At 46.7% G+C, this 10,923-nt stretch overlaps 1 protein-coding gene across 1 annotated transcript; it reads right to left on the bottom strand.

The window, feature by feature from the left end:
* Window positions 1–1,370: 1,370 nt before the first annotated feature.
* On the bottom strand, window positions 1,371–10,891 carry Phf5a (PHD finger protein 5A). The gene is made up of 4 exons (XM_048354748.1): window positions 10,772–10,891; window positions 10,299–10,322; window positions 9,726–9,892; window positions 1,371–2,029 (listed from the first exon to the last, which is right to left on the bottom strand). Exons 1-4 carry the CDS (start codon window positions 10,821–10,823, stop codon window positions 1,940–1,942), a joined length of 333 nt encoding a protein of 110 aa, XP_048210705.1. The 5' UTR covers window positions 10,824–10,891; the 3' UTR covers window positions 1,371–1,939.
* Window positions 10,892–10,923: the final 32 nt, after the last annotated feature.

Here is a 10,923-nt window from a genome sequence, read left to right as displayed (position 1 = left end):
CACCTGGCTTTTAATTACAATCTGAAAATGACTTTACGTTGACTCCACCTGATGCTTTAGAACTTTCCAGAGCTTCCCAAACACATCACCGGGCTCACGACTCTTCCTGGAGTTGTGTCCTCCCGACAAATGTTCTGTCTACCTTCCCCACTTGGTATCTTTCAAAGCTGTTTATTCTCTGGTTTCCTTGCCTCGTTCTTCATTCAACACTGAACACTTGGGCTCTGCTGGGCAGAACCCAGCCTCAGAGAAGCTAGTCAGAATCATTTGCAGAGCACACTTAGGATGCCATGTGGGAGTACAAAGGGAAGTTAAGATTGTGGGTTGGAGACATCTGAGGACATATTTGGCTCAGGTCGGAAGGATGAGTAGGAGGTAGCTCAGCAAGACAGGGTGGGGAGCAGCACTTTAGAGAAACCAACAGATAAAAAAATAAAACGCATTACCAGGTGTGGTGGCTCAAGCCTATAATCCTAGCGACTTGCGAGAGGGAGACTGGGGGATTGTGGTTTGAGGCCAGTTTGGGGATAAAAGTTTGAAAGGTTCCATCTCATTCTGTCCGAGTGTAGTGGCACATGCCTGGCGTCCCAGCAACAATAGGAAGCACAAGAGGATCATAACCAAGGTCTGCATAAAGGAAGACCCTATCTGAAAACTAAAGGCAACCAGGCACTAGTGGCTCACTCCTGTAATCCTAGCTACTCAAGAGGCTGAGACATTAAGGATTACAGTTCAAAGCCAAGCCACAAAGAAGAAAAGTCTGTAAGACTTCAGCTCCGACCAACCAGCAAAAATTAATGGAAGCCTGGTTGAAGTGGTAGTGTGCAAGCCATGAGCAGGAAACCCAAGGGAGACTCTGGGAGTTCACGTCCCAGAATTGGGACATGTACACAAAAATTCTCAACCTGGTACAGTGGCTGTCAGTAACCCTCCCTTTGGGAGGAGGATGGCAGTTCGAGGCCAGTCTAAGTACACATGTGAGGTCCCCTGTCAACCAATATTTGGGCACAGTGGCATGCTCCTATTGTCCAAGTATAGCGGGGAAATGTAAAATACAGCTGTGGTCCAGGCAATGACCCTATGTCAAAATCACCAGTGCAAAAACAGGGTCAAGGGGGTTCACGTGGTGGCGGGCCTCAGCAGGAAGATGAGGCGGAGTTCACACCCCAGTTCTGAAAAACAATTTCTCAAAGAAAACTTGAGCTCAACGCGTGTATCCATGAATTTAACCAAGCAACAAAAATAACCAGAATGACTTATCTCCACTGGGTGAGTTTCTTCTTCTAAGCCAGAGAACCGGGGGGCTCCATCTCTATTGTGAGCCATCAATTCCTAGATGAGTCAGAGATTCCTGAAGTTCAAGGACTGACTACCAGAAAATAAACACCAACTTTATTAAAACAATAGCAACAGAAAGGGTTTCCAATTTCGCAGCAGAAAAATAACCTGAAACCAGCACCACCTGGTGAGCGTTACCAGATCAAAAGCTCACGTCACATTTGGTGTCCCATGGCGCCCCGCCACACAGAGGGCCATTAAGGACAAGTGCCATCCATGGGGCTACCAGGACACGCTTTTCACTGGGGGGTGGCTTCACCCCAATTCCTCAGAGAGAAGTCTGAAAGGACATTCTTGTTTGAGTCTCGGTGTAGAGAGAATATAGCGACGTGGAGAACAGAGCTTGGTTCTTGCATTCAAGAAAACCCACGAACCTATCAACTTCTGATCGTCTGTCAGACGGCTCTCTGAAGAATCTTACTCCATCCCCACCCATCTGGGTGCGGGTGGGGTGGGGTGGCGGGGTGGGGAGGCTGGCAAGTGCCAATGCGTCAACAGGCAGTTTTGGTGATGCCGGGCTTCGCTCCTTTCTGCTGGGGGGTGGATGTCTTTTCTGGCAGCTGCAGTAGCTCCATGGCGGGAGGCTGGGCTCACCCGCCAATCACCTCTTCTTGAAGCCATATTTTTTACGTTCATAGAACAGATCTGTCTTAGAGCTCCCCAAATTGACAATCTTTGGGCAACCATCTCTCTGGAAAGTAGAACAGAAGAGTTCGTTAAGTCTTTGAGCTTGACTAAAGGATGATTTAAGATAAAAATCTGAGCTGGGCATTGGTGGCTCATGCCTGTAACCCTCGTTGCTCAGAAGGCTCTGAGTATCCCAGTTCAAAGTCAACCTGGAGAAAGAAGTCCATAGAACTCTTTTTTTTTTTTTTTTTTTTTGCCAGTCCTGGGCCTTGGACTCAGGGCCTGAGCACTGTCCCTGGATTCTTTTTTGCTCAAGGCTAGCACTCTGCCACTTGAGCCACAGCTCCACTACTGGCCTTTTCTATATATGTGGTGCTGAGGAATCGAACCCACGGCTTCATGTACACAAGGCAAGCACTCTACCAGTAGGCCATATTCCCAGCCCCGTAGACTCTTATTTCTAGTTATCCGGCAAAAAGCTGATGGTGCTCAAGTAGTAGGGCACCAACATTGAGTGTAAAAGCACCCAGGGAGCAAGCCCTAGTCCTGGCAGGCAAACAAACAAACACAAAGGATCAAAGCGGACACAAAAATTAGAAAGTAAAAGAAAAGGGGAGGAGGGCTTAATGTGGCTGAGGTCATAAAGCCCTTGCCTATGGAGCTTGTACCTGAGTTCAAATCCCCAGCACTTTGTTTGCTGGGTGCCAGTAGGTCATGTCTATAGTACTAGCTATTCAGTAAGCTGAGATTTGAAAATTGTGGTTTGGAGCCAGGCTGGGCAGACAAATCTGCAACTCTAATCTTCAATTAGCCAGCAAACAGCTGGAACCGAAGGCCCGGTTCAAGCGGTATAACAGCAACTCTGAGGGAGAACGGGAGGTTCTGAATTCAAGTGCCAGAACTGCCCACCCCCACCCCCACCCCCACCCCCACCCCCACCCACGGCACCTCTTCCTGGCTCCATTCGGAATATTTTTTGTCAGTTATGGGGCTTGAACTCGAGGCTTGAGTGCTGTCCCTAAGCTCTTTTTTTTGCTCAAGGATTGTGTTCTATCACTTTGAGCTACACCTACATTTTCTAGTGGTTAATTGGAAATTAAGAGTCTCATGGACTTTTCTGCCCAGGCTGGCTTTGAACGTTGATCCTTAGATCTCAGCCTCCTGAATAGCTAGGATTACAGGCCAGGTGAACCCCTGAAATGTTATTTCACCCTCATTCTCTGATTAAAGCCACATCATGGAGTGTGAGGCTAGAACGCATCTCAGAGAATGACAAGCATAAAATGGTTCAGGGGTGAGACTGACGGGCACTTACTGTAAACATGTGACAATGAAAAGATGAAATGCTGTGTATAATTAACACAAGATAATACTACTACTAGACAACAATACAAAGAGAAGGCAGGTCGGGAAGATGTTTAGGAGGGGAGCTTAGGGAAGCCAGACGCCGGGGCATATGCCCACCACTCCAGATATGGTGGCAAGCAGAAAATAGGGCTAATCAGGACACAGGTGTGGGCCTAGGCAAAAAGCGATACCTATCTCAAAAGTAACCACTACCACAAAAGGCTAGAGGCAGGGCTCCAAGACAGACAGCCTGCATAGCACCCTAGCAAAAGGAAAGGACGAAACACTGGAGAATGGCTCAAGATGGAAGGATGTTTTAAAGTTAAGAACATTTTCTTCCTTCCTTCTCTCCCTCCCTCCCTCCCTCATTTCTTGGGCCTGGGTACTGTCCCTGAGCTTTTGGGCTCAAGGATAGTGCTCTACCACTGGAGCCATAGCTCCATTTGGGGCTTTTTGGTCGTTTACTGAGGTAAGAGTCTCACAGGGGCTGGGAATGTGGCCTAGTGGTAGAGTGCTCGCCTCTACCAGGGCTTCATGCTCTCCCTTACCTTTCTCACTCCAAGCAGAGGCTCTGCCAGTTGAGCCACTCCTCCAATTTTTGTGGTTCATTGGCGGTAAGAATCTTTGGGGGGGGGGGGGGCTGGGGATATGGCCCAGTGGTAGAGTGCTTGCCTCATATATATGAAGCCCTGGGTTCGATTCCCCAGCACCATATAAACAGAAAATGGCCAGAAGTGGCGCTGTGGCTCAGGTGGCAGAGTGCTAGCCTTGAGCAAAAAGAAGGCAGGGACAGTGCTCAGGCCCTGAGTTCAAGCCCCAAGGACTTGCAAGAAAAAAAAAAGGTCTCACAGACTTTCCTGGTTTTGAATTTCAGGATCTTGGCCTCCTGAGTAGCTGGGATTACAGGTGTGAGCCAGTGGGACCTGGCAGATTTCTTTTTTTTCTTGAAAATGTTAGAAAGTACTGACTTTAACTTGCTCTGACTGAATCCCTCCGGGATGGAACCTTGTATACTACTTTTATCTGATTTGGAGATGAGACTCTATGAAATGTGATGTTATATGGAGGATTGACGATCTGGTAGATTTCTTTCTGTTTAGAGATACTGAGGACCTGAACTCAAAAGCCTGGACTCAGGTCCTCTACCACTTGAACCAACTCCAGCTGTTTGTTTTTTTGTTGTTGTTATTTTGGATTATTTTTCAGATAGGGTCTGATTTTAGCCTAGGCCAGCAAACTAAGATCGTCCTGCCTGCTGCATAGGTAATACTACAGCTGTGTTAAACCATGCGGGGCTTGTTATTTGACATGGGGGGTAGGGGGATGTTCCCTTCTTTGGCTAATGAAAAGTCATTTTCTCCACAACTGTTAATAAATATCAATGATGACGGGCTGGGAATATGGCCTAGTGGCAAGAGCGCTTGCTTCGTATACATGAAGCCCTGGGTTCGATTCCCAAGTACCACATATATAGAAAACGGCCAGAAGTGGTGCTGTGGCTCAAGTGGCAGAGTGTTAGCCTTGAGCAAAAGGAAGCCAGGGACAGTGCTCAGGCCCTGAGTCCAAGGGCCAGGACTGGCAAAAAAATAAAAAATAAATATCAATGATGAAAAAAATACACTATACGTTTGGAAAATTAACAGTATTACATATTCTACCTGAAGCTTTAGTTTTAATTAGCTAACAGTAATATCACAGATCACATTGAGACATTTCTATAAATGTACACAATATATTCCAATCAAACGCAATCCTCCACTCTCCCTTATTGAAACTTTAAATTAAACTTTCAAGTACCTAGCTTTCAATAAAAGCACTGCTTGCTTGAGACTACTGATTTCTTCCTTTTGTAAAAATTAAATTTTCACAAAGCTACATGTTGCATTATAGCAGCAAAGTCAAGACATGAATGTTGCTTTTTGTCTTTGTTTGGTGTCTTTTTAATCTTTTTTGGTCAGTCGTGGGGTTTAAATTCAGGACTTGGGCATTGCCCCTGAGCTGTTTTTGTTTTTTTTTTTTTGGCCAGTCCTAGGCTGTGAACTCAGGGCCTGAGCACTGTCCCTGGATTCTTTTTTGCTCAAGGCTAGCACTCTGCCACTTGAGCCACAGCGCCACTTCTGGCCATTTTCTGTATATGTGGTGCTGAGGAATCGAACCCAGGGCCTCATGTATAGGAGGCAAGCACTCTTGCCACTAGGCCATATTCCCAGCCCCCCCCTGAGCTGTTTTGTGTTAAGGGTAGCATTCTATCACTTTAGGCCCTATTCCACTTCTGGTTTTCTGGTGGTTAATTGGAGATAAGTCTCACAAACTTTCCTGCCAGGGCTGGCTTTGAACTGCAATCTTTAGAACTCAGCCTCCTGAGGAACTAGTACTACAAATGTGAGTCACCAGTGCCCGTCTCATTTTTCTTTCTTTCTTTTTTTTTTTTTTTTTGCCAGTCCTGGGCCTTGGGCTCAGGGCCTGAGCACTGTCCCTGGCTTCTTTTTGCTCAAGGCTAGCACTCTACCACTTGAGCCACAGCGCCACTTCTGGCTGTTTTCTATATATGTGGTGCTGGGGAATCGAACCCAGGGCTTCACGTATACGAGGCAAGCACTCTTGCCACTAGGCCATATTCCCAGCCCCCTCTTTTTTCTTTTAGTGGTATTGGGGACTAAACTCAAGGCTTGCTAGGCTGGTGTTTCTACCACCTGAGCGACACTCCAGTCCCTCCCCAGGGGGGCCAAGAGGTATCTATAATTCTGGCTCCTTAGGAGGCTGAGATTGGGAGGATTCGTTTTTACATGGGCAAAAAAGTACGATTCCATCTCAACCAATAAAAAGCTAGACATGGGAGTGCAAGCTTGCCATCCCATTTGTAAACCTTAGTTGTCCTGTCTGTATCACACAGAATTCAGGAGAACTCTAAAAAGATTACCTGAGACTCTTGAGTTCAATCACTAGTACCAGAAGGGGAGAATTAAAAAACAACACCCCCTCCCATAAATATGACTTTTAGTTTTCTTATTTTCTGCTTGGGAGATGTAGGAAGATGATTAAAATGCTGATGAACTGAGAAGCTACAAACTGTTCTGCGGTGTCACAGCTAGCATCCCTGATTCTTCAAAGCTTGAAAAACTATAAAGGAGGACACCTGGCTTAGCTTACTGGCCTCATTTTCTTATCAATTATGAAAGCTGCAGGAAGAGAACAATGATGGGAGGTGCTTGTGTTGAGGGAAGATTACCACATAGGAAAAAAAAGAATGTTGGGCACTTAATCTATGTGGTGATCAGCAAGGACAAGAGGCTGGATCATGTCACCGACTGTGCTGTGTCCCCTGGAAAGTAGTGCCGAGTAAATGTAAGCCACAAGCCTTCTCAAATATCTTCAGAACCCTCCCGTATAATGGGAAGTGGGGGAAGTGACATCTAGACTAATTTGCAGGGACAGAATGCGGCAGAAGGATTCAAAGGTATCAGGTCACCCGTGACGTGCCGACAAACCAGATACCGAAAAACATTTACTAGGCATTCTCTGCTTGCAGGCTTATGCCAGCCAGGTACTCACTATAAAGATGTAAGAGTTCAGTCAAGTCTGTCCTGAAAACACTCTTCAGGTAGTTGAAGAATTGCTTGTAGCTGGGCACCAGTGTCTCATGCTTGTAATCCTAGCTACTCAGGAGGCTGAGATCTGAGGATCAATGGTTTGAAGCCAACCCAGGCAGCAAAGTCTGTGAGACTCTTATCTCCAATAACAAGCAAACCAGAAGTAGTGCTGTGGCTCAGAGTGGTAGAGACCTAGCCTTGAGCTGAAAAGCTCAAGGACAGCACCCAGGCTCTTTAAGCCCCACGACGACAATAACAAAAAGAATTGAAAGAATTGCTTGTATCTTCTCGTTACAGCTAGTGCACTGTAAATAATTACACACAATACTATGTTCCTATGTGTCTGTTGAGGAGAAGGGGGAGAGAACTCCTGTGAACCTGAACCATGCAGCATACTTGAACTGCAAGTCAGGGATTGTACTGAGAGCCAGAAAAGAGACAAATACAAGAAACCAAATCCCTTCCCTTACAGGAGTATAGCCTACTTGGTGAACTAGAACCACACTGGAGGAAATCAGAATATGATCTAACCCAAGGTAAAGAAATGCAAGGCGTTTAGAACAGGAGAGGGTACAAACCACAAACTGAAATTAGGTTTTGGTACTTCATCTTTGGCCTTTCTTATTGTCCTAAACACAAGATGTAATAGTGTAAGAAGTGTGACAAGATGGTAGATGCCTGTTATCCTAGCACTCTGCAGGCCTAGGCAAGAATTGAAGTCCAACTGGGATTACACAGGAGATCCTAAGTAAACAGACAGACCGACACACAGTCCCACCTGGCTCATGTACTGGGGGCAGGCAGCGTCAAAATGAGAGACTGCTGAGGTGATTGCGCTGTTTCTCCTCTCACAGGCACAAACCCAGAGGATTTAGGAAGTCTAGTATGATGTAATATGGACACTAACAGGTGCAACTACACAGCCTGGTTTGTCACTCATAGCTAGGAGGACTGTAAAAATGGGGACAGTAGGGAGGAGGGGCTGGGGGGAGGGAAAGTGGGAGAAAAACGAGGAAGGGGCAACAAGTTTGACAAATGTACTTACATATGTAAGTGTAACCCCTCTGTCTATCACTTTGACAATCAAATTAAATACACCACCACCAAGAAAAGGGGGGCAACAACAATAATAATGACCCCCCAAAAAATAATAACAACCCCCTATTTAACAAAGTTACAGTGAGGAATAAGAGAGATAGCATCAACAAATTACCTGTACTCTGCTCATGGAATATAAACATATATTTTCCCTCATGCTAGATTAGGCAAGCCTATACTCTCTATTAGCCTAGTAGGCTACATACAATTCCTCATAGTCTGTCACAGAATAATAAGCTTGCCAGGCACCAGTGGCTCATGCCTGTAATCCTGTCTGCTCAGGAGACTGAGGACCACAGTTCAAAGCCAGCCCAGGTAGAAGTTCAAAGCCAGCTCAGGCAGACAAATTTGAGAGACTTATCTCCAGTTAACCAGCAAACAACCAGAAACAGAAAGTCGGCTCAGTTGTAGAGTGACAGCCTTAATGGGGGGGAAAAAAAAGGGAGAAAGCCCTGAGTTCAAGCCCCAGTCTCAACACAGACACACATAAAGCTGATTATTCATGGTCATCCCTCAGAAACCTGGCTGCCGGTATAAATCTAAGGCCAAAGTCTAAACCATTCCCTGGTATCTCTAGAAGCCTTTGGCTCAGGGAGTTGGATGATACTAACTAGGCAGTCGTGTACACAATGTTAAAAGACAAAAACGAAGACCCATCCTCAATTTTTGTAATACTACATTACTACATAAAGGAATTCTTTAAACACCCAACGTTGAAAGCAAGGAGAACTACCCCAAACCTAATGTTTCATACTTAAACAGTCTTTAATGATGGTAGATTGAAGAGAACTAAGCTGCATGTTGTGGCACACACTTGTAATACTAGCAACTGGGGGTGGGGTGTGTGTGTGTGAGTCAGATCACAAAAACAAGGCCAGCCTAGGCTATCCACGGAGACAGACTGAGACAGACAGGAAAAGAGGGGAGAACATTAAAGATAGAGTAGCCATTATATACCAAATGCAGGATCTAATTTCTGAATAAGACCCTGAATAAGAATAATCACAGAGCCAGAGTAAGACATCGGCTCTCATCTGTAATCCTAGCTTACTCAGGAGACAGATCTGAGGACAGTGGTTCAAAGCTAGTTCAGGCAGGAAAGGCTGTGAAAACTCTTATCCCTAAAGTCAGAAGTGGAGCTGTGGCTCAAGGCTAGCCTTGAGCAACAAAGCTCAGGGGCAGCACCCTGGTCCTAAGTTCAAGCTCTAGTACTAGCACACGTGCACAAAATATCAAGATGGGCTGGGAATATGGCTTGGCCGTAGAGTGCTTGCCTTGCATGCATGAAGCCTTGAGTTAGAGTCCTCAGCACCACATAAACAGAAAAGGCCTGAAGTGGTGCAGTGGCTCAAGTGGTAGTGTGCTACTACCCTTGAGTGAAAAGAAGCCAGGGACAGTGCTCAGGCCCTAAGTTCAAGCCCCAGGACTGGCCAAAAAAAAAAAAAACCCACTTAAAAAAACACCACACAGAGACATCAAAGAAATAGAGAGGGCTCTCCAAATTACTAGTGTTGAGAAAGATTTGCTTCATTTGCATTTTTACCCTTGATGTAGCCTTTTATTGGGCTACACTGTTTGGCTCAGAGAACTCAGAAGAAGAAATTATAGCCTAGGTGTGATTAGCCAAACATTTTAATCTCCACAGACGAGGAGATTGCTGTGGATGGCAAAGCATTACGAAATACAAGGAGAAAAGGTCAGATGGAAAATTCTGTCCACACTCACATCCTTCTCCTGGATGGTGCACTCTTTACAATAGTAGGCATCGGAGACTCCAGGACCTCCACAGATCACACAACGACCCTGGTAAGATCCATAGTTACACTCATCACAAATGCGCACCAGGGTGCAGGGGCGCACATAGGAGTCACAGATCACACACTTGCCATCACCTGTAAGGACAGGGAATGGAACCATGTTGATTAGCAAGTACTTCCTCCAGGCCTCTGCCCTTCTCCTCCTAAGGGGAAATGGACCAGTCTTCCTCTGACAGTGACTTTGGGCCTATCCATTGTCATCTCAAATCCCTATAATATGTGCTTGTGTTGCTGTGTGGTGCATTCCCCACCTTAGGAGGCGCCCTACACTAGCAATGCTTTCTTTCCAAAATCTAAAAATGAGCATGCCGGAATGGGAAGATGGACGGAGCCTTTGGTTGCTGCCTGGTGTTCACGTCCTTCCCGGAACATCTACTCAAAGGCATTTTTTTTTTCCTTGTGATATCTCTGAAAACTACGGTCTGGCTCCACAGACACTGCATGGAAATAGTAGGGTGTGGGAGGAAGCGTTTGCACTCACATTTTTCACACAGTCTTCCGATGGCTGCAGGATAAAAGAAAGCAAAAAAAAAAAAAAGTACAATTAGAATGAAGGTTTTCACGAGCAAGTTAGTACAACCTCGAGCTGAGGGTAGGGAGCGTGGCAACGACTTTAACGAGTCCTGCAGGATAGTTATCCAAACCAAATCCTGCGCCCCCGCCCCCCCAAAACCCACCACCGCTGCGGATCTCAGACCAGAGATCGTCCCTCCGGCCGTGGCCCAGACGCCCGGCCCCGGCTGCCAGCTTCCAACTTCCGGACGCGCGGCCACCAAGCAGCGCGCGCTCGGGAGGCTCCGACAATACCCGAGACGGCGAGACGACGGCCGCCTCCAAGCCAAGAGCCCGCGGAGGAGGAGGTGTGAACCCCGAACGCCCCCCCCCCCCCCACCCGCCGCCTACCCCATCCCACTATCATCCCCGATCGGACAGCCCAGGGCCGGGCACTCTCACCAACGCCAGCCTGCTTGCGGCAGAATATCAGATCAGGATGATGCTTAGCCATAACCGCTACACTTCCCTGCTACCGGAAGCTCCTAGGAATATCCGCTTGACCCTTCACCTCCATTGTCTACTGTGATTGGTGTATCGGTTTACGGCCTTCG

Source organism: Perognathus longimembris, chromosome 1, assembly GCF_023159225.1.
Source record: "Perognathus longimembris pacificus isolate PPM17 chromosome 1, ASM2315922v1, whole genome shotgun sequence".
In the NCBI taxonomy this organism is placed as follows: domain Eukaryota; kingdom Metazoa; phylum Chordata; class Mammalia; order Rodentia; family Heteromyidae; genus Perognathus; species Perognathus longimembris.
Note: the sequence above shows the minus strand (reverse complement) of the source record. Positions and strands in the feature narration are given on the sequence as shown.